A 25,268-nucleotide genomic window follows, 5' to 3' on the forward strand; every position below is an offset into this window, starting at 1 on the left:
GACTCTACGGTGCTCTGCAGATAGCAGCTGCATCCATTAATTACCCTAGGTTTGTTAACAATTTGCCCTCCAGGGCAGAATTTCGCTGGGAGAGATCACTGGTGGCCCCCCAAGCTCTCTTGGCCAAGACAAGCAGTTTTTTCTGGTGTGTGCATGAGCTGGGTTTTCTCTGCTCACGTTGTCTTGTTGGAATTCCATGATGACTTTGTGTTTGTGCCAATTGGGTTCGTCCTATTATTGTGTCCAACCTGAGCTCTGGAAATGCCTCATTCTGGGGGGGCTGGGCATATTGTCTGCTGTAGGATGAAGCACACACAATGATTTTAGCAAAAGAAGTCAAAATAAAACTCACCACCTTGCAAAACAGAGGAGCAAGGTCAGTGCAGATGGAGACTTTGTGGCTCCACACACGGCTTGGCCACCTGCAAAGAAGAGGATGTTTGGAGGAAATGTGCATGAAAATCCTGCTGGAACCCTCCCTTTGGGAATTCCCTGGCCATCAGGTCATCTCACAGGCCATGTCACTGTGTCCTATTTTCAATTCAGAGGGAGCTGTGGTGTGGTTGCCTGCCTCTTCCTCCTTCAACCCACCAGCAGCACCTGCTGCCCAACAGATGCACCCTGAACACCAGACTGTTTGAGACACACAGCCCCACTGTGTCTGATGTTCAAAATACTATGGTAGTAGCAAAAAGAGAGCCAGTGGTTTCATGTAGTTTGGAAAAATGTTCTCCCACAGCAGAGAGAAAGGGTTATAAAGAGAAAACTTCCCATTCTTCCATAGAAACACTTGCCCAATGCTCTAGATGAGATTGTTAATTTCACCAACAGAGCTAATACAAGCAAAATACTCAAAATTGTCCTAGAGCAGTGATAGAAAGGTTGGCATGACTGTACTGTACCCATCCTTGGATTCATTCAAAGTCAGGTTGGATGGGACTCTGGACAGCCTGGACTTCTGGCAGGCAACCAGCCCACGGCAGAGGATTAGTACTGGGTGATCTTTAATATCTCTTCCAGTCTAAACCAGTCTATGGTTCAGTGATGTACGGAGGTACAGAAACCCAAGCATCTCCTGGGAAGCATCTCTGTGTAATGCATTGCCCCTGGTTGCAATAAATTGTTGAAGACCTAGAAGGGGCTGTTTGCTCTCACAAGCTAAACTACTTCATAGCTTTGCACAAGACACTTGGGAATGTGAGTCAGACAGTGAGGCTTGAGTGGGAGAAATTAAATTCCAGCACCTTTCCTCCTTGGATTGAGACACCTGGGGCCATCTGCAGGTTGTCCATTCAACAAAAAAGAGGAAAACTCAGGTGCCCCATGTCCAAGCCCTCTCCTTTTCTCACCCCTTCTACCCTCCACCTCAGCCCCAAAGCTCCACTCCCACCTCCATACACAGCAGGAGGCTCATGGGACTGTGGCCAGAGGGGAAGGGCACTGTTATCCTTTCATTTCCTGAGCCCGCTCCGCTGCGTTTTGCAGGGAGCAGAGACGAGGAAGCGCTCACCGACTCTCAGCAGCCAGTTCAAGCGGTCCCTGGAGCTGTTGATGAGGACTCTCAGTGTCTGTCAGCCCTTTTTTGTCCGCTGCATCAAGCCCAATGAGTACAAGAAGCCCATGGTAAGTCCTGTTTTCCCTCTTGGTTGCTTTCTTTCTACTGGATTATCCACAGGAGCTAATGGCTAATGTGGACCTTTCTGCAAAGCGTACAAGTCCACAGAGTTTGTTGAGGTGAATTTGGGCACTGTCTTTTCAATGCAGCAGCACCCTAAAACTTTCTGCAAAGTGGAGATGCTTCCCCCAACTTCTTTCCCAAAGATGACCTCGAGGAATTCACCCTATAGCCCTTCCTCCTATAGGAAATGTGTTTTATTTCCATAGCCAGAGCCTCCCTTCTAGCCATAGTGCCCAGCATCGTGTCCTCTTGCAGGGTCTGATGTTTCCTAAAAGTGATCCCCTTTCTGTGCATGTTTTCTGCAAAATCTCCAAGGGATCTTACTGTATTTCGCCCTGGTAGATTCTTTCCAACTGTTTTCTGTTTTGTTTTGCATTTTTGAAGTATTAGTGGATGTACAATTAAAAATCACAGAGGAAAAAAAAAACAAAAGGTAAATAGCATAAATGAAAAACAAAAGTTTTGGTCTTATTTTTGGGTGGTCCTATGTGGAACCAGGAGTTGGACTTGATGGTCCTTATGAGTCCTTTCCAACTCAGTATAGTCTGTGATCTTATGATTCTATGAGTTAAAATCAAAGAATCCTTAGAGTTGAAAAGGTGTTAAATCATGATAGAGAGGATTATTAGAACATTAGGTATTTTATCCATATGAAAAATAGGCAACTCTCCCATCCTTCAGTGTGTCCTTAAACCAAAGAATACGATGCCTTAAGGCAAAAAAAAAAATAATAATAATTAAAAAAAAAGATTAGAAATTACTCAGATCCTTCAAAAGAATTGGCAGCCTGTTAAAACTGCCTCTTTTATTTTGTGTACTTACAAAGCAATGAATGCTCTGGGCATTAACTTTAATGAAGGTGTATGTCTGTAAATACCCTAATGATGTAGAATGGCCTCAGGTTCAGCACCCTGCTAAACTGGATCCTGGATCTTTAACTTCTCACCACTCTTCATAGCAATACTTCTTGGTGAGAAAGAGCTTTATCTAATAGTAATTTCAGCTGTTTGTTTCAGAGGCTAATCTAGATAAAGGTTATCTAGATAGAGGTGGAGTTTTATCTAAATTTAGTTAGAAAACTCAAATGAGTGCAAAAAACAAAGAAGCACAAAATGTCAAACTTCGGACATACAAGCAGTGTTTGCTTGTATCTTATGGCTCAGTGACCATAATAAACCATGGGCAAAGAGTATGGGGGCTCTCTGGGTAGTTTATTGTTCTATGGGTGCACTTTGAAAGGCAATTCATGGCATATTAAAGGAATATTTTGGGTTAATAAGAGCTGAAGCCAAACCAAAGCCTTGCTTCAGAACATGGGTGGTGTTGCTGCACATTCTAAACTGGTGTTAACAAATTATTCCTGGTGCCCCAACTCTGAGCTGCTTTTGTATCTGGGTATCTGGGATTCAGTCAGGCATTTTGCATCCTTTGTAGCAAATTGTATTTGACCAGCTCTGACAAGATCTATCTAGGCTTTTGGTGGGACATAAAAAAGGGGTAAAAGCTTGAAAGAATTGAAGAGAAATTAATTTCACTGTTAAAGGAATGAGTGGATGAGTTAACACCACATCAAGTACTGTGGTGCTATGAAATGTGTGTTTTTGCTAAATTTATTTTTGGCGTGGTTTTGTAATCCAAAGGAAAAATCTCCCAGAGAACGGAGCACAGAGCTGTGGAGGGTCATTGCAAAAGAGAACATTTTCTGGGAGTTCATTTTCTGTCCCAGGCTATGAAGGAAAGTGTACTGATAGTGAAAGGAAACAGTACAGTGGGAAGTGAAAGGTCATTGGAAAGTCCTGGCTGTTTGTTTCTTTCTGTTATTTCAGAACTTTTGTTTCCTTTCTAAAATGTACTTCTGAAAAAAAAAAAAAAAAAAGAAAAGAAAAACAATTTTATTTTTAAAAGCCCAAAACTGCTTCATGGAGCAGGGAGAGAAAAGGGACAGAGAACACAACGGGGCTTACTGCCCTGACTTTCTGTGCAGTGCCAGCACCACACCATGTCGGTCTTTATTTGACACTTAATGACCATAAGTGGCCATTACAAGGGTGAGTGTAAGGTGTGCTTCCACTTTCCCAAGGTGCTGTTCACTGTTATGTTGTGTTCTCCAGATCTTCTCTCCATCCTTTTCATAGAATGTAGGACATGTTCTGCTTTGCAAAGAAGAGTTAAAGAAAAAGAAGTCCACAATAGCCAACTCCTATAGCCTTGGGTCCACTATGTGGAGGGCTTAAGTTGGTGCATGCTCTCATTGGCTTACACAGCTTTGGTCTTCTGGCCAGGCCAAGGTGTGCAATCATAAAATCACTTAGATTGGAAAAGACCTCTAGTCCAACCCCAGCCTATTAGCACCATGCCCACTAACCATGTCCCTCAGTGCCACGTTTCCATGGTTCTTGAACACTTCCAGGGACAGTGACTCCACCACTTCCCTGGGCAGTCTGTGCCAATGCATTGCCATTCTTTCTAGGAAGAATTTCTTCCTAATATCCAGTCAAACCATCATGTCCTGTAACCTCCCCAGCTGTTTGACCGGGAGCTGTGCGTCCGTCAGCTGAGGTACTCAGGGATGATGGAGACCATTCGGATCCGCCGGGCTGGCTACCCCATCCGCTACACGTTTGTGGAGTTTGTGGACCGATACCGAGTGCTCATGCCTGGGGTGAAGCCAGCATACAAGCAGGTGAGTGTCCTCCTCCATTGCCAATAATTGTTCTCTATTGGGCTCTCTGGAGGTGTTCATAGAAAGTGCATCCTCTCCAAAAATGACCATGCAGCATTTGACCCCCAGATGTGGCAGCAGTGCTCTGGGGTTTCAAAGTGAAAGAATAATAGTCATGGGACTGGCAGGGACAGAGAGCTGAGCACCAAGGTGTTGGTATTCAGCCAATCCCATTCCCTCCCTTTAAATGTGGTGAGAAGTTAATTAGCAGAAAACTACCAGATTTTAGACCAGAAAGGGTCAGCACGCAGCAGCAAGGGTGAAATTGGTCCTGATGAACAACATTCCCATTCCCACCAGGGTGACCTGCGTGGGACATGCCAGCGCATAGCTGAAGCGGTGCTTGGGAAGGATGATGACTGGCAGATTGGCAAGACAAAGATATTCCTGAAGGTACTGGGCTCCCTGCATCAGCTTGCTATTGGGATCCTTGTCGATGAAGGGGCCTGCTACCAACCCTTCCCATCACAAGATGTGACATCCGGCCTCTGGACTGGCACAGCAATAAGCAGAAACTGAGCCAAGGCAGGATATATGTGGATGGTTTAGGAAGTGTAAGGCAGGAGGAAGCCCTGACACATTGCCAGCTCTGATGCATGCATGTGCTCGCACGAACACAGGAATAGTCACATTAAACTCACAGCCTTTCTACTCCCGGGTTTAGATGCTTTGTTTTGGATCCTGACTTCACCCAGCAGGCAGAGTGGAAAGAGAGGCATCCATGCAAAGCACAGCAGAAAGAGGGATTGAGAGTACGACAAGCTCAGTTTGGTTTTGGCATGTCTTTGCACAACTCAAGACTTGCCTACAGTTTACCCCTCTACATTAGTTCAGCTAACAGCCAACATTTCAGGTTCCCCAACAGTCCCCTGAATGAGAGCAACCACTGCCCGTTTACACTCCTTTCTCCTTACAAGCTGACTCCTGCATTATGCTTGGGATGTGAGGTTAAGCTGACCAGGAGCCAGAGAAGCAAAGCCTTCTCTCAAGCAAAAATCTCAGCACTAGATCCTGATGGCTTACATTTAAATAACACCCACACCTCATCTTCATCCCTTCCCTAGAAGCTGTTTCTACTATTCACTCTTTCCAGAGCCTGTTATCAAGATCCCGCAGCTGTTAGGGCAGGAAACAGAAATCGGGAGGCCCTGAGGGGTAGAGTGAGGTCAAGGAAAGCAGGAAGCGTGCAGAATTGCCTCCACTGCACCCAATGTGGCAGGACTCAGCATGCCATAGCTGGGACAGAAAGTGGAGCTCGTATGGGAGGTATGAAAAGAAAGCTTAGACTGGCACTTCTGAATGCTTCAGGGCAAGGAAATTCCATGTAATGAAGCTATTTTGTCCTTAGGGTATGGAAGAATTACTGCCTTTGCTGGATTCCAGGCAGCCTGAAGTTTGCTCCCAGACCTCTCCAGTGCTCCTGGGAGTTGTTCCCATGTCTAATGACACTGCTAGGGAGTTCACCATGGAAGGGCAATACAATCTGTGTGCTTTCCCACTATAAAGTTTAACACATTCCATTTGTTGCTGCTTTGGTTCAATTGGGTATTAAGGTGGTGGATCACCAAGATTTATGTTAGGATTTCTCCAGGAGAATATGAAAGATGCTTGGGAATTAAAATGTTCTAAGAGTTTATTTTGGATATCTTCCCTTGTGAAGTACCTTTGCTGCCACACTTCAAGCAATTGGAGATCTTCAGACATGAATACTGTGTTGTTTCCCCTCTCAGGACCACCATGATATGCTGTTGGAGATTGAGAGGGACAAGGCCATCACAGACAAAGTCATCCTCATCCAGAAGGTTGTGCGTGGGTTCAAGGACAGGTAAGTGTGAGCCCTTCTGTTGGCTGGGAGATGAGCTAACAGCAGCTCACAGGGGATGCATTGCTCCCTCTGCACCCATCCAACTGGGACTTGGCATGTAGGTACAGCAAATATTGGAGGAAAACAGTAGAAGAAATAAGAGAAAAACTGTACTTTTCCTCAAATATAGACAGAATAGCACCTCCTGTTTGGTGATATCTTCAGAGAGCAGATATTTGTTACGTCAATGCAGAATTGAAACTCTGCTGAAGGCAACACTAAGCCTCCAGTCTGAAGGAGATCCCCACAAGACTGCGACGGGGCTATTGAATCCTCCATTACAACTAAGGTTGTTCCCATCTTAGAATTGCAGAATCACAGGGTGGTTTGGGTTGATCAGATTTTTGGTGGATTACTTTACCCCAAATCCTATCCAACCTGACCTTGAACACTTCCAAGTATGTGTCATCCTCAGCTTCTGTAAGCAGACTTTACCAGGGCCTCGTCACCTTCAGAATGAAGAATATCTCCCTAATAACTAACCTAAGTCTACCTTCTTTTAATTTGAAGCCATTATACTTCATCTTATTGCTACACTCCTTGATAATGTCTCCCTTCCAAACTTTACTGTAAGCCCTCTGGAGGAACACTTCAAGGCCTTCCCATTGCAATTCTACAGAGACCTCAGAGTTCTTGTGATGCTATTGTCCCCAGGGTGTCTATGCACAGACTCAGACCAGCCTCAATAGCATGTAGTGAGCGGGTGAGAGTATTGAGGTGGTGTTACTGGAGTTTGGATCAGATTGAATCCGTTTGCAGGTGGCTGGGATTGAGGCACTGAGAGCAGGCAGTGAGATTTCAGAGAATAATGCAAAGAGGGGAGGGCAGGGACCTCTCCTAGCATCTGCTCTGCTCAATCCCATGAATCAGTATGTGGAGACCCATCAGAGAGAGACCATATAGACCTACTTGTGAAAGCAAAGAGATAGGGAAGGAGAAATCTTCAGGCCAAAAATGCAGAGAATGCTCCACCCAGATGGCAGATTTCAAGTCTTCAAAGAATGATGCCCAAGAGATGACAAATAACAGCCAAACCACAGACGCACATGACTGAAATGTCTTTTCAGGTCCAATTTCCTGAAAGTGAGAAATTCAGTCCTGATGATTCAGAGATACTGGCGTGGACATAACTGCAGGAAGAACTACGGTGCTGTAAGTATATGGGTGCTTCCTCACACTTCTGCCTACCTATCTGTTTCAGCTGGGACCTAAACTAGAGTTTTCTGGCTCAATCTGCCCACCTGGTTTGGGTTGGTGAGATGAAAGGAATTGTGTTCTTGTTGTTTTGCTTTCTCACTAAAGAAAGCTGCTGATCACCTTCTTACTGTCCCCTTTTGCTCATAAATCAGATTTCCACTGTATCAAATAGTCACCTGGGCTTTTAGAAGTCCTTCCCTAGTTTCCAGGTAATTCAAAACTCTGAAAAGCAGACTCCATCCTCATGTGTGATCACATCTGCAAACAGGGCTTTCTCCTGGCCTCTCCCTAACCTAATCTATGACTGTTATCTCTCCTTGCCCTAGCTGGTTCTGACCCCAAAGTGGGTCATTTCAAAAGTGTGCTGTGGTCTAAAGGGTTTGGTATCATCCTGAGAGGCTGAAATGGGATAGAAATTGCCATTTCCAGGCTGATCAACGTGCTGCTTGCTTCTGTAAAGCAGATTCGTGGCAAGAGATCTCCAGGAGCAGCTATTAGCAGGGAAGTCATAGAAGCACAGAATGGCTTGGGTTGGAAGAGATCTCAAAGGTCATCTAGTTCCAACCTGACCTTCCTAGGGCAGGGTTGCCAGCTATTTGGTGTAGTGCTAAAGACCATGAGAGATGTTGGAAATTCATGAGAGCAGCCTCAAGGTTGATATGAGGAACCAGACCTTTTGAAACATCTTAGAAACCACAGGTCTCAGTGGGGAAGAAACTCCCTTCGTTCTGCTTGGGCTTCAATTAATGCAGCAGCCAAAAGACTTCATTTCTCCACCTTCTTAGAGAACCACCCTCCCAAAGGCTTGTCCTTCTGAGTTCTGATTTCAGTCACTCTTATTTAAGAAGCAGGAGGTCAGCAAGGCAAATCTGCTTAGGGTGGGCTGTGGTGGAGTGGTTTCATCCTGCTCCCTTTTGCAGATGCGTATTGGCTTCCTGAGACTGCAGGCCCTCTACCGATCCCGCAAACTCCACAAGCAATACCACATGGCCCGCCGGCGCATCATTGAGTTTCAGGCCCGCTGTCGGGGTTACCTGGTCCGTAGGGCTTTCCGTCACCGCCTCTGGGCTGTCCTCACTGTGCAGGCATACGCCCGGGGCATGATAGCAAGGAGACTCTACAAACGTCTCCGAGGAGAGGTACGTACTGTGGAGAAGAGAATGGTAGTGGGAAATAGAAGTGGGGGAAGGGGGGGACGAATAGTTTAAAGGGCACTGAAGAATTCTGAAATGTAGGAAATATCTCTTAAGGAGGGCCCTTGTGTTTATTCCTCAGTATCATCGGCGCCTGGAAGCAGAGAAACTTCGTCTGGCGGAAGAGGAACGGCTCCGAAAGGAGATGAGTGCCAAGAAAGCCAAAGAGGAAGCAGAAAAGAAACACCAAGTATGCCAGGACTGCTTTCTCTGGGGCTGTGTCGCTGTTTTCAAGGGGCTGTTTCTGCTCTATTGAGGGAGAATGCCAAAAACATCTAAGAGATTTCTGCTCTGCTTGAGTTATTTGCATTTAATTCACTAAAGCCCTCTTTGCTCTATCTAGACTAAAGCTGCTCCAGAATTTCTGATCTGTAGCAAAGGAATGTCAGAGATTAGAGTTGTTATTTGCTTCCTTTTGGTACTGTATGAAGGCTGAAGGGGGAATTGTGTAGATAATGCGTATACGTGCGGGTATGCACTTGCACAGATGTATAAAATACAAAAATATCAGTGAGAGCCTCAGAGCAGGGCTCACACCCTCTAAAAAGGCACTGTAGAAAGAGAATATACTGTTGCTTTGTCCTTCTGCAGTTAGGAAGCTGAGATATAGACATGCTACTGATTAGCTCCAACTCACATGGCTAGGATAGTATCTAAGCACCGGGAACTTCACATTTCCAAAGCGGGTCTCCATAGAATTCAGTGCCAGCTCTCTGGCTTCAGCATTTCAGTCACTGTAAATGTCCTCCTCCAGGTCCGCCTGGCCCAGCTGGCCCGCGAAGATGCAGAGAGAGAAGTAAAGGAAAAGGAGGAAGCACGTCGGAAGAAAGAGCTTTTGGAAAAAATGGAGAGAGCTCGCAACGAGCCAGTGAATGACTCAGAAATGGTGGACAAAATGTTTGGATTCCTAGGGACGACTTCCTCACTGCCTGGCCAAGAAGGACAGGCACCCAATGGCTTCGAGGTACTGCAGATGTACACAGATTGACGGTGACATGAAAGAGTTTAGCAACACATAAATTTATTAGGGTAGAATGGGACAATACTAGAGGAGGTCTTCCTTCAAGAGCTGTGTCCTTCTGCATGGCCCCACAGGTTTACTAAGCTGTGGCTGGGACAGACATGCAGGTGCAGGTTTTCTATGGTGCTTCTACATGGAAGGGAGCAGTATCGCTGTAGGATCAGTGAGGACCTGTGGCCTTTGAGATCTACTCAGTTTTTTTCATCACAGCTCAAGTCATTTGGCACTTGGAGTGCTCTGGAGACATTGCTGAGCAAAGACATGTCCTTCTGGACACAGGATTTGCTTGGGCTCCAAAATTACGTTTCATGGCTTTCCCTCCAGTTGACTTTTCTTGATGGAAATCAGATAGTGAAGACATGCCCACGGGGGAAGAACAGTTCAGCATACAAAAAAATGCTGACCACCTGACATCTACTTCCCCACCAGGATCTCGAGCGAGCCCAGAAGGAGCTGGAGGAAGAGGACCTTGATGCTGCATTGCCCCTCCCTGAGGAGGAGGAGGAAGATCTCTCAGAGTACAAATTTGCCAAGTTTGCCGCCACATATTTCCAGGGCACGACAACACACACCTACATTCGTCGGCCTCTCAAGCAGCCTCTCTTGTACCACGAAGATGAAGGAGACCAGTTGGTGAGGCAGGGGAGGAAAACCTTTGAGCAGGGTGGGTTGGAGCAAGCCTGGGGAGCCTTTCACCTGAAGGGCACCCGTTTACCTTTGGTATTCACTGGTGTGTGTTCATGGTTCAGTGGAGTGCACAGTCCTTATCCACTGGGCATGCTCTGAAGCTAAGAAAGATAGCAAACATTAGAGGAACACAGTGGCTGTCATCTCTGTACCTTGATATTTAAGACAGTTAGTGAAGTCTTCTGGGTTTAGGTCACAGAAGATGCAAATTGTTGTGCTAGTATCGTTTGCAAAGCTGATATATTAGCAGCTGCAAATGTTGTTTCTTACCTCAACATGTGCACCAGTACAGAGCTAGAAGAGGAAAAAAGCTTGTCCTATAGGAGCCAGGAATACAAGGGCAGAATTGTAATGAACATTACAAAGACCATGAACTTGCCCTCTCTATAATTCTCATTCTCCTCTACAGAGGGTTAGAATTTCTCAGTCACTGTTTATTTCTTTAAGCAATTGACGTAAGTTGCTCCAAGGGGGTTTCAGGTTGAATATTAGAAAAAGTTTCTTCTTGAAAAGAGCAGTCAAGCATTGGAACAGGCTGCCCAGAGAGGTGGTGGAGTCACTGTCCCCGGATGTAATCAAGAAAAGGGTAGATGTTGAACTGAGGAACATGATTTAGTGGGCATGGTGGAGATTGGTAGATGTTTGGACTAGATGATCCTGAAAATCTTTTCCAACCTTAATGATTCTATGATTCCATCTAATTGTGACACCTCCTAGCCAAGAAGCAAACCCCGTGTAGGTTACACACACATATTTCTGATGGTGAGAGACCCTGAATTTGTGGTCCTGGCTACCAGCATACCCAGCTTTCTCACTCAGATGAGATTCACACTGTGAGCAAATTAGTTGTGAGTCGTGCAGGTAGACAAGGAGATCCCAATGGTGATCCCAATGGATTCATAGAATCATAGAATATCCCAAGCTTGAAGGAACCAATAAGGATCATCCAGTCCAACGTCCGGTTCCACTAAGGACATGGTTTGACTACCACCTCCATCACCAACTGCAATCTAATGGAGTGGAACTTTATTTCAACAGGCAGCACTTGCTGTGTGGATCACTATCCTCCGTTTCATGGGAGACCTCCCTGAGCCGAAATATCATACAGCCATGAGTGATGGTGGTGAGAAGATACCAGTGATGACGAAAATCTATGAAACACTTGGGAAGAAGACTTATAAGAAAGAACTGCAGGCCCTGCAGGGAGAAGGAGAGGTAATTGCTTTCTAATTGAGATCATTGTCTGTAAAAGAGATGGTATTTTCATATTAAAATATGTTGGGAAGAATTCAGTTCGTCAATTTTATCTACAGTGCTACAAGAGGAGAAATCTCTGTGTGTCAGGTGTTGTTTCAATGACTTCTTCACAAAGATAACCAAATGTCCCCAGCAGTACTGTCAGGGAAGGACCCTGATTGTTCTCATTGTGCTTTCATCTCTCTCTTCCCCAAATGTCAGAGATGCATGGGAGGTGTGCAGTGTCTTATGTCATCAGACTCTATTTTGGGGGATTTTGTGTTGACTTGCTCTGGGTCAAAAGAGAAAAAATTAAAAATATGCCCTTAATCTTGGAGCAGGAAGTAAAGAGTTACCAGAGATTAAGCTGCAGAAATCCCTATCACATCCTCAGTCTGGGAAGTATTTGGAGGACTTTGTCTTAGGACCCCTCCCGTATAAGACATCGCTCTGGATAAATCATTGCCTATAGCACTGATATCATTTCATTTTGACAACTGCTTTTTACAATATGGTAAGCTGTTACCTGGTATTCAGATTTTCTGTTTTTATAGATTTAATTCAGCACTTTTCACTCCAGCACCTGAGAAGAAGTGCGATCTGATTTGGATTCTAATTTTGTAAAAATATGCTCAAAGAATTACCTTTCAATATTTCTAGCTATCATTTCATGCTTGTTTATTTACAAAAAGGCATATTTTCGCCAATCAAGTAATTAAGTAGTAGAGAAGATAAAGAAAATTTGTGACTTGCATGTGCTGTTGCACATGCTTTGAAGAGTGCACAGCAGCTTAAAGTTGTTTGAGCTGACCCTAAGCCTGAAGGTTTGTGAATCCAGGTTAATAGTACCAGTATTAATGGATATAATCCATTACAGCTGCAGGGCTCAACATGCTGATCAGGAGTAAAATCAGTCATTTCAACATTGTTTAGTTTTGGAGAGGTTAGCTGAGTTTAAATGTAAAACTATTGTTCATGCCATCTTGGTCTCACAGCTGGGAAAATCCTGTCAGAAAGTCAACAGAAACTCTGTATCATATACTTGATGATATGTAATCAGTGCCACATGAAATTTTATTTTTCAGGGAAATCTGGTAGAGCATAGAGCTAGGTAATGATGATGAAACCATAACTGGTAACAGTAGCTGCTCCTGAATCCCTGGTAAGATGACTTCCAGCTCACAAGTATGCTATGCTGTGCAAATTGCACATCTCAGAGGGTGATCTTGCTCATCTCATTTGCAAAGTGGGAAATAGCCTGCACAGGATACAGTAAAAGTGATGGGGAATAGTTTGACTAGGAGCCAGCCACATTTAGATCATGGCTTGGTCTTTCTGAAGACATCTCAAATTTGTAGTTTTAATCTGGGGTAGGTTCACTATTGAGACAATGGTCATCTGCAAAATTCAGAGCCCAACCTGCTTTGTCGTGGTCAAACATGGGTCCAGAATTCTAGTTCCCATCATCTTCTGAAATGTCTCAGGCTCTGCCCTTTGCAGAAGTCTTGGGGAAGCAGAGACAGCTTATACTTGGCAGGGCTCTCTCTCACCACACTTTACTCTGTGTCTTGCTCTGCAGAGTACTCACATTGACGGGCACAAGAAGAACAGTGTGCGGCACAAACTGGTCTCCTTAACACTCAAGAAGAAATCCAAACTGACAGAGGAGGTGAGAGGAGACGCTTGGCCGCCTGGCAGCACAAGTGCCGTTGGATTGTCTGCAGCCCTCTCTGACTCTCTTCTGCTTTTCCCTAGACAACATAGAACCAGCCCTCCTCTGGGTTTGGCGCTACCTGTCTCTCTGCCTGAAAGATTTAAGGAGTGTTTAAGGGGAAAGGTTGGCTTCCCGTGTCTCCTTGAGTCATTCTGCACCTCGCGCCGGCCTCCCCTCGGCTCCTGTTCTCCATCCATTCAGTACCTTCCCTCCCCTCTTTCACAGCCCTCTGTCCAGTTGTTGATACCTCTCACCACTTGTGATGGTCTGAATGTTACCCCTGCTTTTTAGCTTCCTGCCCTCCTCTGTGTAGTAGGTAGCAGAGGAAGGCCATCCAAAAGCACTCACCCAACCTCTGCCTCTCCCTTCTCCAGTGTTAGGAGCAAATTCTCCTATGGGTAGCTATCCAAAGCTGAGAGCTTCTGGAAATACCATCCCAAAAGAGTGATAAGCAATAAGGCTTTTGGGTAGGATGGATGGATTCAGTCTTCTTCATAGTGTCTTGTCCACTTCTGGAGCAGGCACCATCTTAGCTGCTTGAGAGCATGAAAATCTCTCTCTGATATAGTCACCCTCCTTGCCTTTATTGTCAGTGGAAAGAAATAGAAACCATCTCAGCTTATCCTAATGTGGTCCTGAAGGCACTCTAGAAACATCCATCTCTCTCCAGTGTCTCTGAATACAGAATGAGTTGACCAGATGAGGTAGAGAGCTGTGGGGAGAGAGGTGGATGAATGCTGTCCCTGTTTTCACAAAAAGCACCATGCTAGGTGCTTTTTGTTAGTACTTTAATAATTCTTTTAAAATATGACTGAACTGAAAGGACCAGCCTTCCTTGGAAATAAGTTGGATTATTCCAAGCATTGTTGGATCTAACCCTGTGTTTGGTTGCAAGGGTACCATTGGAGAAAACAAAAGAAAAAACTAAGCAGGTGAAAGTATGACCAGGCAGAGCCATTTCCAGCTTCACCCATATGTAATTAAAGCCAAACAATTCACAGCCTCCCATCACTGACAATGCATAGAGTAAAGAACTTCTGAGCCCCTTCCTGGCTGGTGGAGGAGACTTCCTGGGGGGGAGCACCACATTTGGGTTGGGGGTGGGGGGCCACAGTAAACAGCTGTACTGAAAGAGAGCAATGTGTCTGGTTGGCAGGTGACAAAGAGACTTCATGACGGGGAGTCAACACTCCAAGGTAATAGCATGCTTGAAGACCGGCCCACTTCCAACCTGGAGAAGCTCCATTTCATTATTGGTAATGGCATCCTCAGGCCAGCATTAAGGTTAGAAATCAGGACAAAGGCATAGACATGCCATTCTTTTAATTCCTTCTTCACTGAATTATTCTGTACTAATGATTTTTTCTGGTGTGTAAAGCTTTAGGAAGCTCTCATTTCTCTGGTTGTGTTGCACAGTGTGGGCAGAGTTGAGTCATGTTCCTTAGTGTTCATTTCAGGCCTGATCAAAAGACCATGCAGAGGGTTTCAAAGGCTTCTGAAGGAGCTGGTGGCTGCTGGATTGGTTTATTAGCACTCATGTTTGCTGCTTTCCATTTGACTATTTTGCTTTCCATTTGACTATTTAGGCCTCTTTCATGTGTGTGAATATTTTTGATTATTAAAACTCAAAACTCACTTCTGTTACTAAGTTAAGCATTCAAAAAATAGAATGAACCAAATTAGATGTGGCCACACATCTGTGGTTTTTCCCATTTGTGCATGTGTGTGTTGTAATATAATCCAATTGATTTTATCCTCCCACTTCATCAAGAAACCCTTAGCTTTATGTTTCTGTACATCTACTCAGATCTAACAGCACACTCATGAGCTTTTCCATGGGGTTTGTCACAGTAACAGGTTGGTTAACTAGTTTTTGCTGCTTCAAATGTACCAATATCCCTCACTTTGCATGTGGAGAATTAAAGGAAAAATTGGATATTGGTTCTCCTAAATGAGATATCCATCAATGCATCAGAGTATGTGTCTATTTATACATGAGATGGACAAACCTTGATCTCTGCTGGAGCAGATAGTTCCCAGCATTTCTACAATTCATGTTTATGTGCCCCAAGAAATAGTGAGCAGATAAGGACTCTCAATAGATGGCCCAGTCAGTTTAGGAGGTTCACTTGGTATCAGGGAGAAGTCTTTGTAAGACTCCATCTCTGTAAAACAGAAGAGAAGTTCAAAGACCTGACTGCTGAGACTCCCTTTTATTTCTCTTTTCTAAGTGTCAGTCAGCAATGGAAAATCTCAACTGAAACAGTACTTGGTTGATATTACAGAACTGGAGAAGGGAAGCGTTTGATAGACCATGCAATGACCAGAGTGATTATCATTAGGACAATTAAATGCAATTAATAATCCTTGCAATTCCAAAATGAACCTTTAAGTATCACATGCAGACAGGGTTGTGCTCTTTGTCTGTTAACATTGAAAAACACTGCCTTGCTAATTCTAATTTTTATTTTCATTTCTATTGCAGGGATGAAATCTATTGTCAAATCTGCAAGCAACTGACCCAGAACCCATCCAAAAGCAGCCACGCCAGAGGCTGGATCCTGATGTCCCTCTGCGTGGGGTGTTTTGCTCCTTCTGAGAAGTTTGTAAAGGTAAATTGTAAATGAAATTTATCTCAGATAATATCTGCTGACATATTTTCTTTCCCATCCATGGAAACAGCTTTTCTCTTGAGTTATGGAAGGAATCCTGGTCTTCATCCCTGTCAAGAATGACAATGAGATAAAGTTCCTAAGGAGAAAGAAAAATGTGTGTTATCCTGAGCTCAATGTCAAATGTGGGTCAGAGAAATCTCTCCTGAGAAATTGACTCTCTCTTTCCACTGACTCTAAAGAGAGAGTAGATCACAACTTCAGATGATGCTCCTGCACTCCAGATGAAGAAGATGTGATTAGGTAACCTCTGCCCAGAAACTGAGTTATCAGAGGTCACATGTGGAATGTGCATGCTCAGAAAGGTCCACTTATCTCCCATTTCTTACATGCAATGATCTATGCATATAATGAAGCATCTGCTGTCTTTGCCTGTGTTAATTAAGGCATGTCCACTAGTTCATCAAGAAACAGCATTACAAAGCAAATTATAAATCTAATTTATTCATAGAAAGGATGACCCATCACTGAAATAGTCTGCACAGGAAAGTGGTGGAGTCTCCATCCCTGGAGGTATTTAAGAAACGTGGATGTGGCACTAAGGGACATGGGTTAGTGTTAGGACTTGGAAGTGTTAGGTGGTGGTTGAACTTGATGATCTAATGGGCCTTTTCTAATCTAAACGATTCTGTGATTCCACATAACATATCTTCAGGAGTATTGCAGATCAGGACTGAAGTCAGTGGGAGATGCTAAGTGGCGGACACTATTAAAAATCAGATTTTTCTTAAGGATCTTTGTGGGGTTTTTAGGCACACTGCATGTTTTGTTCCTAGATTTTAACAGCCTTCCTTCCAAATAACTTATACACCTCAAGTCTGACCAGCATCCTCTGGGCTGCTCAAGTTAATCCCATGTTTTAGAGTTTGACTGGCTCAGGGCAAAGGGCTCAGTACTTTGTTTTGACACAACACGACAAGGCTTCCTTTGACTCTCTTAGATATTTGAATGTCAGAATCAAGAACTGCTCTCAGGCTGACTGGAAATTAAGGTGTTACATTTATATCCATAGATATCAGATCAGGTTCTCAGTACTGAAAGAACTGAAGCCAAGAATAGAAGCCTCTTTTTCATCTCCAGGCCCTGACAGTGAGAAATGATGCAGATAAATCAAAGTGTCATAAAATTAAATTATACCTGGAAATAAGATCTGAAAAAGTATGTCACGGGAGATTGCATGAATGTAAATCTTTAATAATGAAAGATTGTTTAGGTGAGTGAAGCACTTCATAGGAATTATTAATGAGTAACTCTGAAGCCTCAGAACGGACTGCCCAGGGAGGTGGTGGAGTCACTATCGCTTGGGTTATCCAAGAACCATGGAGATGTGACACTTAGAGATGGGATTTAGTGTGCATTGTGGTTCACAGTCAGACTAGATGATCGTAGAGATCAATTTCAACCTCATTGATTCTCTGAATCTACTTCTGCCCAAAGTCCTGGTGCATGCTGAAGTGTGTGTCAGTATTACCAAAAACATTCTGCCTTTGTTCATCCTGGGCAGTAGATCAGTCCTTTTGCTCCTTGGACTTCTGGTGACAAAAGAGAGTACTCATGCCACCTAATTTCTGACACTTGCCTCCTCTTAATAGCGCGTGGAAATAGAGAGACTCCTCTAGAGGGCGTTTCGGAGACTATGAATGCGAATTCTGCTCTGAATCTCTTCCCAAACACTTTCTGTCCCCATGGGCAGCCTCTGGTAACTGAGGCTCCTTGGGTGTAAATGTGGACACCTCTCGCAGCCACACACACTGTGGTCATATTTCTAAGCTCCACTCTTGCAGTAACTTGGGCCATGTCTTGGAGCTCCTGTGAAGTGTCTGTAGTAAACCATAGGGACATTGTAGACACTAGTTTAAAATGTAATGTTTGAAGATAAACCATTCTTCCACTGAAATGTTGGTTCTGTTCCCAGCATACTTTCCCAGCATACTTTCCCATGCAGACTCGCTTTTTTTGTTTTGTGAAAAGTGAAGGGTTAGTCAAAGTTGGATGGAATTCATTGAATGCTTCATTTTGAAGCTACATTAACCCAGACCACTTAGTCCAGCCTGTCTGTAAACCAAGAGACAAATAGCACATCAGCACCAGACCTCACTATCATAATCATAATCTACCAGTACTGCTTTAAAGGTTAATAGTGGGACAAAATCTGATTTGTCATGAATTCAGTGATTATTGCATTAACCTTGTAATAGCTACAGCTGAGTGGAAGATAGCTACTCACTGATTATCAGCCAGATAACAAGAAGGCTTGTTGTTAACCTAATGTATTTTTCAATTAATAATTGAGCTTATCATTTAGCAGTAATTATTCACTGTTTAAACAGAAGAAGAAGCAAATAAGGGTAAATATCTCTTAGCATTTATTCTCTATACTCTGCCATGCCATGGAAATGTACATTGAATATCAAATTCCTGGTTAACTTTTTCCTGATACCCTCATTTGTCAGTATAAATTTAATAACACCAATAGTATGGGGAAAAAAAGATGCAGAATTTCAAGAAAGCATTGTGCCTGGAAGCTGTTCCACAACCCTGGGATATGTCAGTTAGGACTGAACACTTTGAGATGGATTTAGGTGATAATGAGGCAATCTTAAATATGTTTTCTATTCCTAAATATGAAGATCATGCTTTGGATCCTATTAGAAATCTTTATCACATCTTATGCTAAGTATGGTTCAAGATGCAGCACTCCAGTCCTCTGTGCTTTCCTTTGATTTACAGAACTCTTAGTCTTAGCTACAAGTTTAGCCAAGAGGTTTATTTAATGTTTTTAAGTGTATCTCTCAATCTGTGGAAGTCATTGGATTTCATTTTCTATGCAATATACTTTTAACATATGGTGAAGTACTTCAAATTTTTTCTTGGTCCAATAAAATACAGTTTAAAATCTGACTGAGGAAACACCTGTTTGATGTAATTGTGAAATATGTTCTCTATTATCAGCTAAGTGTTCCAAGTAATATTTGCTTACAGTTTCCCATGATGATTATTTATAGGTCTTTTTCATTCACTCCCATCATTTTGGCCTATATTCAATAGTATAAGGTCTAACCAATGTGTTCCCTGCTGCAAACAGTATTTAAGGAACTTTATCAATGGAGGCCCTCCTGGTTATGCTCCCTATTGTGAAGAGAGGCTGCGGCGGACGTTTGCCAATGGGACAAGGACACAGCCACCCAGCTGGCTGGAACTGCAGGTATGAGCCCCTCCATCCACTCCCAAGGGCCCTGGGGCTCAGAGTTGGACCCTTTCACTGTTATGGGAAACAAAACTCTGACAGGACAGAAAACATCATGAAAAAAATGCCTATTTCTCTCAAGAATTTTCAGGTATTTCCAAAGTATTACATTCCCCTTGCATCCTGTCCTTGTTCCAAAGTGCACTGAAGATCATATCCTTTGCCTACATCAATACTTGTAAATATCAGAATGCTCTCAGGCGTCGATGCCAGATGGCATGAAGCAAACCCTTGTGTATGCTAGGAATTCTTCCAGCTGAAAGTTTGACTGCAGGCAAACTGCCTGCTGAGAATGTCCTTGGAGCATCACAGCTGTCTGAGCTTGTTCAGGGGCAGCTGTAGTTGGAATAAGCCCAGTTCATGCAATATTTGCTCTTTTTCTATGCCGATTTACTAGCACAGAAGATTGTGCTTAAGTTTCCAGGAGCATAACTGTGTTTGACTGGATTTACTAGATTAAACACTTCAATATTTGAATACATTATATACAAGAAACTGTTTTTCAGTGCTTCCAGTGAATGACCATATATTATCCTGTTGAGTATGCTATGGTAGCACTGAAATATAGCCAATCAATGAGACCAGGAATAAAAAACAAGAACAGCTGTTGTTGCTGGGAGGAAGAGTACATAGGTGAATAATCTAGAATGTCGAATGCCTTCATTAAGTCTGACTTTAATACATTAGGCCACCAAGTCCAAGAAACCGATCATGCTCCCAGTCACATTTATGGATGGGACAACAAAAACACTGCTGACAGATTCTGCAACCACTGCTAAAGAGCTCTGTAATTCTTTGGCCGACAAAATCAGCCTGAAGGACCGATTTGGCTTCTCACTCTACATCGCACTTTTTGACAAGGTAAGTTGTCATTAATGCTTCTGAATGGCTCTATAGAGAAGTTCTCCTCGCTGTCACATATCATCCAGAGGACAAGAAAAGCCTTGTACTCTGAGCAAATGCCCAGCAAAAAGGTAAAAAAGAAAAATGTATGTATGCATGTATGATCTTCACAGTATGGGAAGGCATACACTGGAGTAGTGTTGCAGAGAGACTTTGAAATCTCCCTTCTTGGACACATTCAAAACAGAGGGCAGGGAGCAACCTGATCAAAGATGGACCTGGTCTGAGCAGCAGGTTGGACCAGAAATCTGCAAAATCCCTGCAGCAATCCTCCAGAAGTGCCTCAGACATAGGTACCTCTACCTAGAATGGTCAGATGAATTTCACCTTTTCCCTTCACGTTGCTTAGGTTTCTTCCCTGGGGAGTGGCAACGACCATGTGATGGATGCTGTGTCCCAGTGTGAGCAGTATGCCAAGGAGCAAGGAGCACAGGAGCGCAACGCACCATGGCGGCTCTTCTTCAGGAAGGAGATCTTCACTCCTTGGCACAATCCAAGTGAGGACAATGTGGCCACCAATCTCATTTACCAACAGATTGTACGAGGGGTGAAGTTTGGGGAGTACCGGTGTGACAAGGCAAGTGTTCTCAACAGCTACTGGTCTATCCAACATATGTCCTTAATGCAGTGAAATGTAACTTCACAAAATGGAATAAGAAATCTTCCTCCCTGGATACCTGCTAGGTTATTACAGTATACTTAGGAAACAGAAGCTCCAGAAATCAGATCCTTTGGTTCTGGAGGAGAATCAGACTCTCCCATGGGCTGTGTGAGCACCCTTCCCTGTGGGCTTTTGGATGAGAGTGAATGTCACCTCATCCATCACTCCCAGTCAGGAGGGCTACAAGCACACTGTAACCAGTCCACCAGGTCAGATTCCTGTTTGGTGAATCCTGCTAAGCTTTAGACACAAAACAGACTATTCAGGATACCTAGAGCTGTGCGACTAAATACAAACACAGTGCTGAAGGGATGTTGGAAGCAGAAACCCATGTCCTTAGAGTCACTGTGAGCTTACAGAATTATTCTAGTGTCACTGAAATGAGCATCTCAAAAGACATTAAAATCTCTGAAAATGTCCATTGCATTTTGTCTTGCTTCTGTTAAAAATTATCCAAGTGTCAAACTGAAGATATTCCTCTTTCCTAGCATCTAATCATTCTCCTTTGAACCAGTAGAGACCAGGAACTAAAGCTTCTTTTCCCATGTTTATTACGTTAACATCAGCTCTTCTGTCATGATTGGATCTCACAGGAGGAAGATCTGGCAGAACTGGCTTCCCAGCAGTACTATGTGGACTATGGGTCAGAAATGGTACTGGAAAGGCTGCTAAATCTAATTCCATCCTACATCCCGGACAGAGAGATCACTGCATCGAAAACAGTGGAGAAATGGGCTCAGCTCATTATAGCTGCACATAAAAAGGTGGGACAGTACATCATCTGGCAATGGCCAAGATATGTTTCAGTAGCTTCATGTGCCTTCCAAATATATGTCAGACACTACAGCTCAAATCTTTGCTGAGCCTGAAATTAAAAGAAAGGCAAAGGACAAGCTTTGCACTAGTCAAATCCAGCTCTACCATAGCTTTTGATGCAAGAAGAAAACTTGCAGACATGCACTCAGCCTTTTCTGGTGTTTCATTCCTAGCACATGGGACTGTGGTGTTATTGGTTCAATTTCAGTGTCAGTTTGTGACCCCAGTCAGTACCAGGACATTTTTGTGCCAAGTGCTGTGTAAGCTTCCTGACTTGGTGAGTCATTCAAACAGAAGGACTGGCATTCATTTAAAAGCATGATTCCACCTCAGATTAAGACATCTAAATGCAGACATCTCCATCTGCATTGAGTCTCACTTGCCATCAGTCTCAATGGAAACCTAGGGGCACAGTCCAGTTGCCTGAACAGAGATGCTTGGAGTACTCCTGCTCCAGGAGACTTCAGACCGTCCATCAGCCTCTCATCTACATACAGAAGTCTCAGGTTTCAAAACATGTCCTAACTGAAGCTAGATGCCTGTGCTTAAGGGCTATCAGGTGTCTACTTCCAGCTAAAGGATTGTCAAGCTGGAAGGCAGACACCTACGTTACGGAAATCCAAAGCCAGTTGAGATGATCTCACCCATCTTTGTCACTCTAGATGCTTGTCCAGCCTTCTCAAAGTCTAATCCTGAAGTGGGAAATAGAATTTTGCCAGGACTTTCCCCAGCCTCTCACTTGTTCCTACAGGACTTTGACCCTTAGCATCGTCAAGATCTAAATATTGGTTCCAAGATCTTCAGGTGTCATAGACTGAATGAGTTTCATTGTGTTGTATTTTTTTGCTCTGTTTCTGAGATACAACTTGGTTTGTGCTTCATGTTGCTTGTGGTTTGCTTTGTCTGTAGGGAATTTATACTCAGAAGAGGACAGACCCCAAAAAAGTCAAAGAAGAGGTGGTGGATTTTGCACGTTTCAAGTGGCCTTTGCTGTTTTCCCGGTTTTATGAAGCCTTCAAATTCTCAGGTGAGAATGCTGGAGTGAGTAGGATGATCAAAAGCGAAAGGAAGATGAATTAGGGACTTCACAGACAAGACCTAATGAACCATCATGATGGTCTGTTTTGAATACATATTTTTTTTCAGCACTTAATTATCAATGTCTGAAGCTGCGAGTCTGCCACTGTTTTTCCTATTAAAAATAACTGATTTTTGTTATTGCATCCTTCATTGAAACACAGACTTTTTACCTTGTACCCTTAATGAACCGATTGTATGTCCTGTCCTCAACCCAGGGCCAAGCCTGCCTAAAAATGATGTAATTGTGGCTGTCAACTGGACAGGGGTATACTTTGTGGATGAACAGGAGCAGGTTCTCTTAGAGCTCTCTTTTCCAGAGATCACAGCTGTGTCAAGCAGCAGGTAAGGAAGAATAAACATAGCTGATGTTTCAACCCTAAAACAATCTCTTTCCAGGCTTTGCCTTTTGGTACCATTATATTTCCTGTTTATATCTCCTATAAAAACATATTGCAGAGGGGGAAAGCTGCAAGGGCAGAGTTTTACCTTGGCCACCATTAAAGCAGATGAGTACACTTTCACCTCCAACAATGCAGAGGATATCCGGGACCTGGTAGTGACATTCCTTGAGGGACTAAGAAAAAGATCCAAGTACGTGGTCACTCTCCAAGACAATCCAAACCCTGGTAAGTAAAAGGTCCTTTCCAGTACCAAATGCATAGGCATATTAATTACTCCAAATAGACTTGCAAAAAAAAAAAAGATCGTACAAATGTGTGGTTGTTTCTCTTGTAGTGGGAGAAGAATCTGGGTTTCTCAGCTTCCTCAAAGGAGATCTTATAGTTCTTGACCAAGACACAGGAGAACATGTGATGAATTCAGGGTGGGCAAATGGATTCAATGAACGAACCAAGCAAAAAGGGGATTTCCCAACAGATTCTGTCTATGTCTTGCCTACTGTCACCATGCCTCCCCTGGAGATTGTGGTAAGCTGTCTTACAGAATAGCACAACTTTTTTATGAAGTCTGAGGAGGTAAAAGTCTTTCTGAACAGCTTAGATCTCACAAGAGTCTTTCTGACAATAATGTTGACCAGTGTGACTGAGAGAGGTGATGTTTTCTGAGGTACAAGTGATCTGCTATAATAGTATCTTAGCCTTTCTTCTAGTCTCATCACTTTGAAGACCATGAGATTATGACTTGGTATATCCATGAATCCTTTCACATCTCTCCAGCTGGCACAATTCCTTTTCAGTGTATTTAAGGTTAGAAGAAATCAATACATGCATTTGTAGAGCAGTAGGCACATTCTCTTCATTAGAAAATGATCCCCACTATGGGAACATTTGTTATTCTTTGGTGATGGAGAATGGCACAGAGAAATGGCACCTTCATGGTTCTTACTGTCTATTGACTGGAATTAGTGGGTTACTCTTACTAACTCATTGCCAGTCTCTTCCTTTTGTAACTGCTTCCTATATATTGTTTCAAACATATGAGATGACAGAATTTTTCATCCGACAGGCACTGGTCACAATGACCCCTGACCAACGACAAGATGTTATCAGAACCTCCCAGATGGCAATTTCAGACAGTGAAGAGAGGGTGAAGCCATACACCTTGGAGGAATTTTCCTATGATTATTTTAGGTGATTTTTTTCAACCATCTTCAAAAAATACAGGAGTAGGAATACAACTTCACATAGCTTGGGAATCAGTAATTTTTTGGCTACTGGAAAAGACTCTAACTATCCTATCCTCTTGTGTGACTGTACAACAAAAACTTCCAGTTTAGGCAATGGCATATGAATTATAAGTTTTCCACAGACAGGGTTTTATGAAGGATTTTTTATTGAATCATTGCTGATTTAAAAGTGAAATTTGATGTCATTGGGGAGGCTGTGCTTAGTGACCTGGTATTCCTTTCCTATGGTCCCACAAGGAGCCCAAACATGCTACAACTGTGTAGGCAGCAGATGAATTAGGTGGGGATATTTTCATTTCAGATCCAAAGCATAACCCTTGGCTGCATACAGCTTACCAGACTGACTCCAAAACTGCCCTTCCTGCTCAGAGGGGTTGGCAGTCCAAAGAGGCAGACCAAGTCCTCTAGAATGTCTTCATCCTTCATCTGCTGGGCAATATTCTTTCATCATTGCTGCCCATCTCCCCACTTTCATCACCATTCCTCTTGTGATTAGAAAAGCTTTTTTGGGTGTCAGTGCCTGGCTAGGGTTCAAACCAGACTTTTCTGAGCCCTAGGAAAGTCAAAATGGCTATGGTTTGGGTAGAAATGGAGCTGTATACTTGCTAAAATGTAAATTCCCATTTGGTTTAAGAATATATTAGTTAGGTGTTGAGAACAACCTTCCAGGTAAAACACAGGCCACACACAATCCCTTTCATCAATGTAACCTCTCCACTATTACTTTTCTTTGTCTTTACCACCAGACCTCCCCCTAAACACACCCTGAGCAGAGTCATGATCACCAAGAGCCGTGGGAAGGACAAGCTGTGGTGTTACACCCGGGAGCCCATCAAACAGCCCTTGCTGAAGAAGATCCTGGGTAGTGAGGAGCTGTCCCAAGAAGCTTGCATGGCCTTCATTGATATCCTTTTACTGCCTGGTGCTGCCCT

At 43.5% G+C, this 25,268-nt stretch overlaps 1 protein-coding gene across 1 annotated transcript in view; it reads left to right on the forward strand.

The window, feature by feature from the left end:
* Positions 1 to 25,268, forward strand: part of MYO7A (myosin VIIA) — a 60,896-nt gene that overhangs the window by 24,606 nt on the left and 11,022 nt on the right. Inside the window, exons 15-37 of the mRNA XM_065729934.1 lie at positions 1,486 to 1,623; positions 4,203 to 4,361; positions 4,701 to 4,793; positions 6,131 to 6,225; positions 7,332 to 7,416; positions 8,382 to 8,600; positions 8,737 to 8,844; positions 9,409 to 9,618; positions 10,105 to 10,308; positions 11,401 to 11,577; positions 13,178 to 13,267; positions 14,469 to 14,596; positions 15,798 to 15,924; positions 19,070 to 19,189; positions 19,919 to 20,092; positions 20,484 to 20,711; positions 21,389 to 21,559; positions 22,521 to 22,638; positions 22,907 to 23,033; positions 23,148 to 23,317; positions 23,427 to 23,617; positions 24,156 to 24,280; positions 25,083 to 25,240. Of these exons, the coding sequence (XP_065586006.1) occupies positions 1,486 to 1,623; positions 4,203 to 4,361; positions 4,701 to 4,793; positions 6,131 to 6,225; positions 7,332 to 7,416; positions 8,382 to 8,600; positions 8,737 to 8,844; positions 9,409 to 9,618; positions 10,105 to 10,308; positions 11,401 to 11,577; positions 13,178 to 13,267; positions 14,469 to 14,596; positions 15,798 to 15,924; positions 19,070 to 19,189; positions 19,919 to 20,092; positions 20,484 to 20,711; positions 21,389 to 21,559; positions 22,521 to 22,638; positions 22,907 to 23,033; positions 23,148 to 23,317; positions 23,427 to 23,617; positions 24,156 to 24,280; positions 25,083 to 25,240 (3,415 nt within the window). The remainder of the gene's footprint in view (positions 1 to 1,485; positions 1,624 to 4,202; positions 4,362 to 4,700; positions 4,794 to 6,130; positions 6,226 to 7,331; positions 7,417 to 8,381; positions 8,601 to 8,736; positions 8,845 to 9,408; positions 9,619 to 10,104; positions 10,309 to 11,400; positions 11,578 to 13,177; positions 13,268 to 14,468; positions 14,597 to 15,797; positions 15,925 to 19,069; positions 19,190 to 19,918; positions 20,093 to 20,483; positions 20,712 to 21,388; positions 21,560 to 22,520; positions 22,639 to 22,906; positions 23,034 to 23,147; positions 23,318 to 23,426; positions 23,618 to 24,155; positions 24,281 to 25,082; positions 25,241 to 25,268) is intronic.

This window comes from Cyrtonyx montezumae, unplaced genomic scaffold (genome assembly GCF_038088225.1).
Source record: "Cyrtonyx montezumae isolate F1298 unplaced genomic scaffold, pur_monq_1.0 scaffold_12, whole genome shotgun sequence".
Classification (NCBI taxonomy): Eukaryota; Metazoa; Chordata; class Aves; order Galliformes; family Odontophoridae; genus Cyrtonyx; species Cyrtonyx montezumae.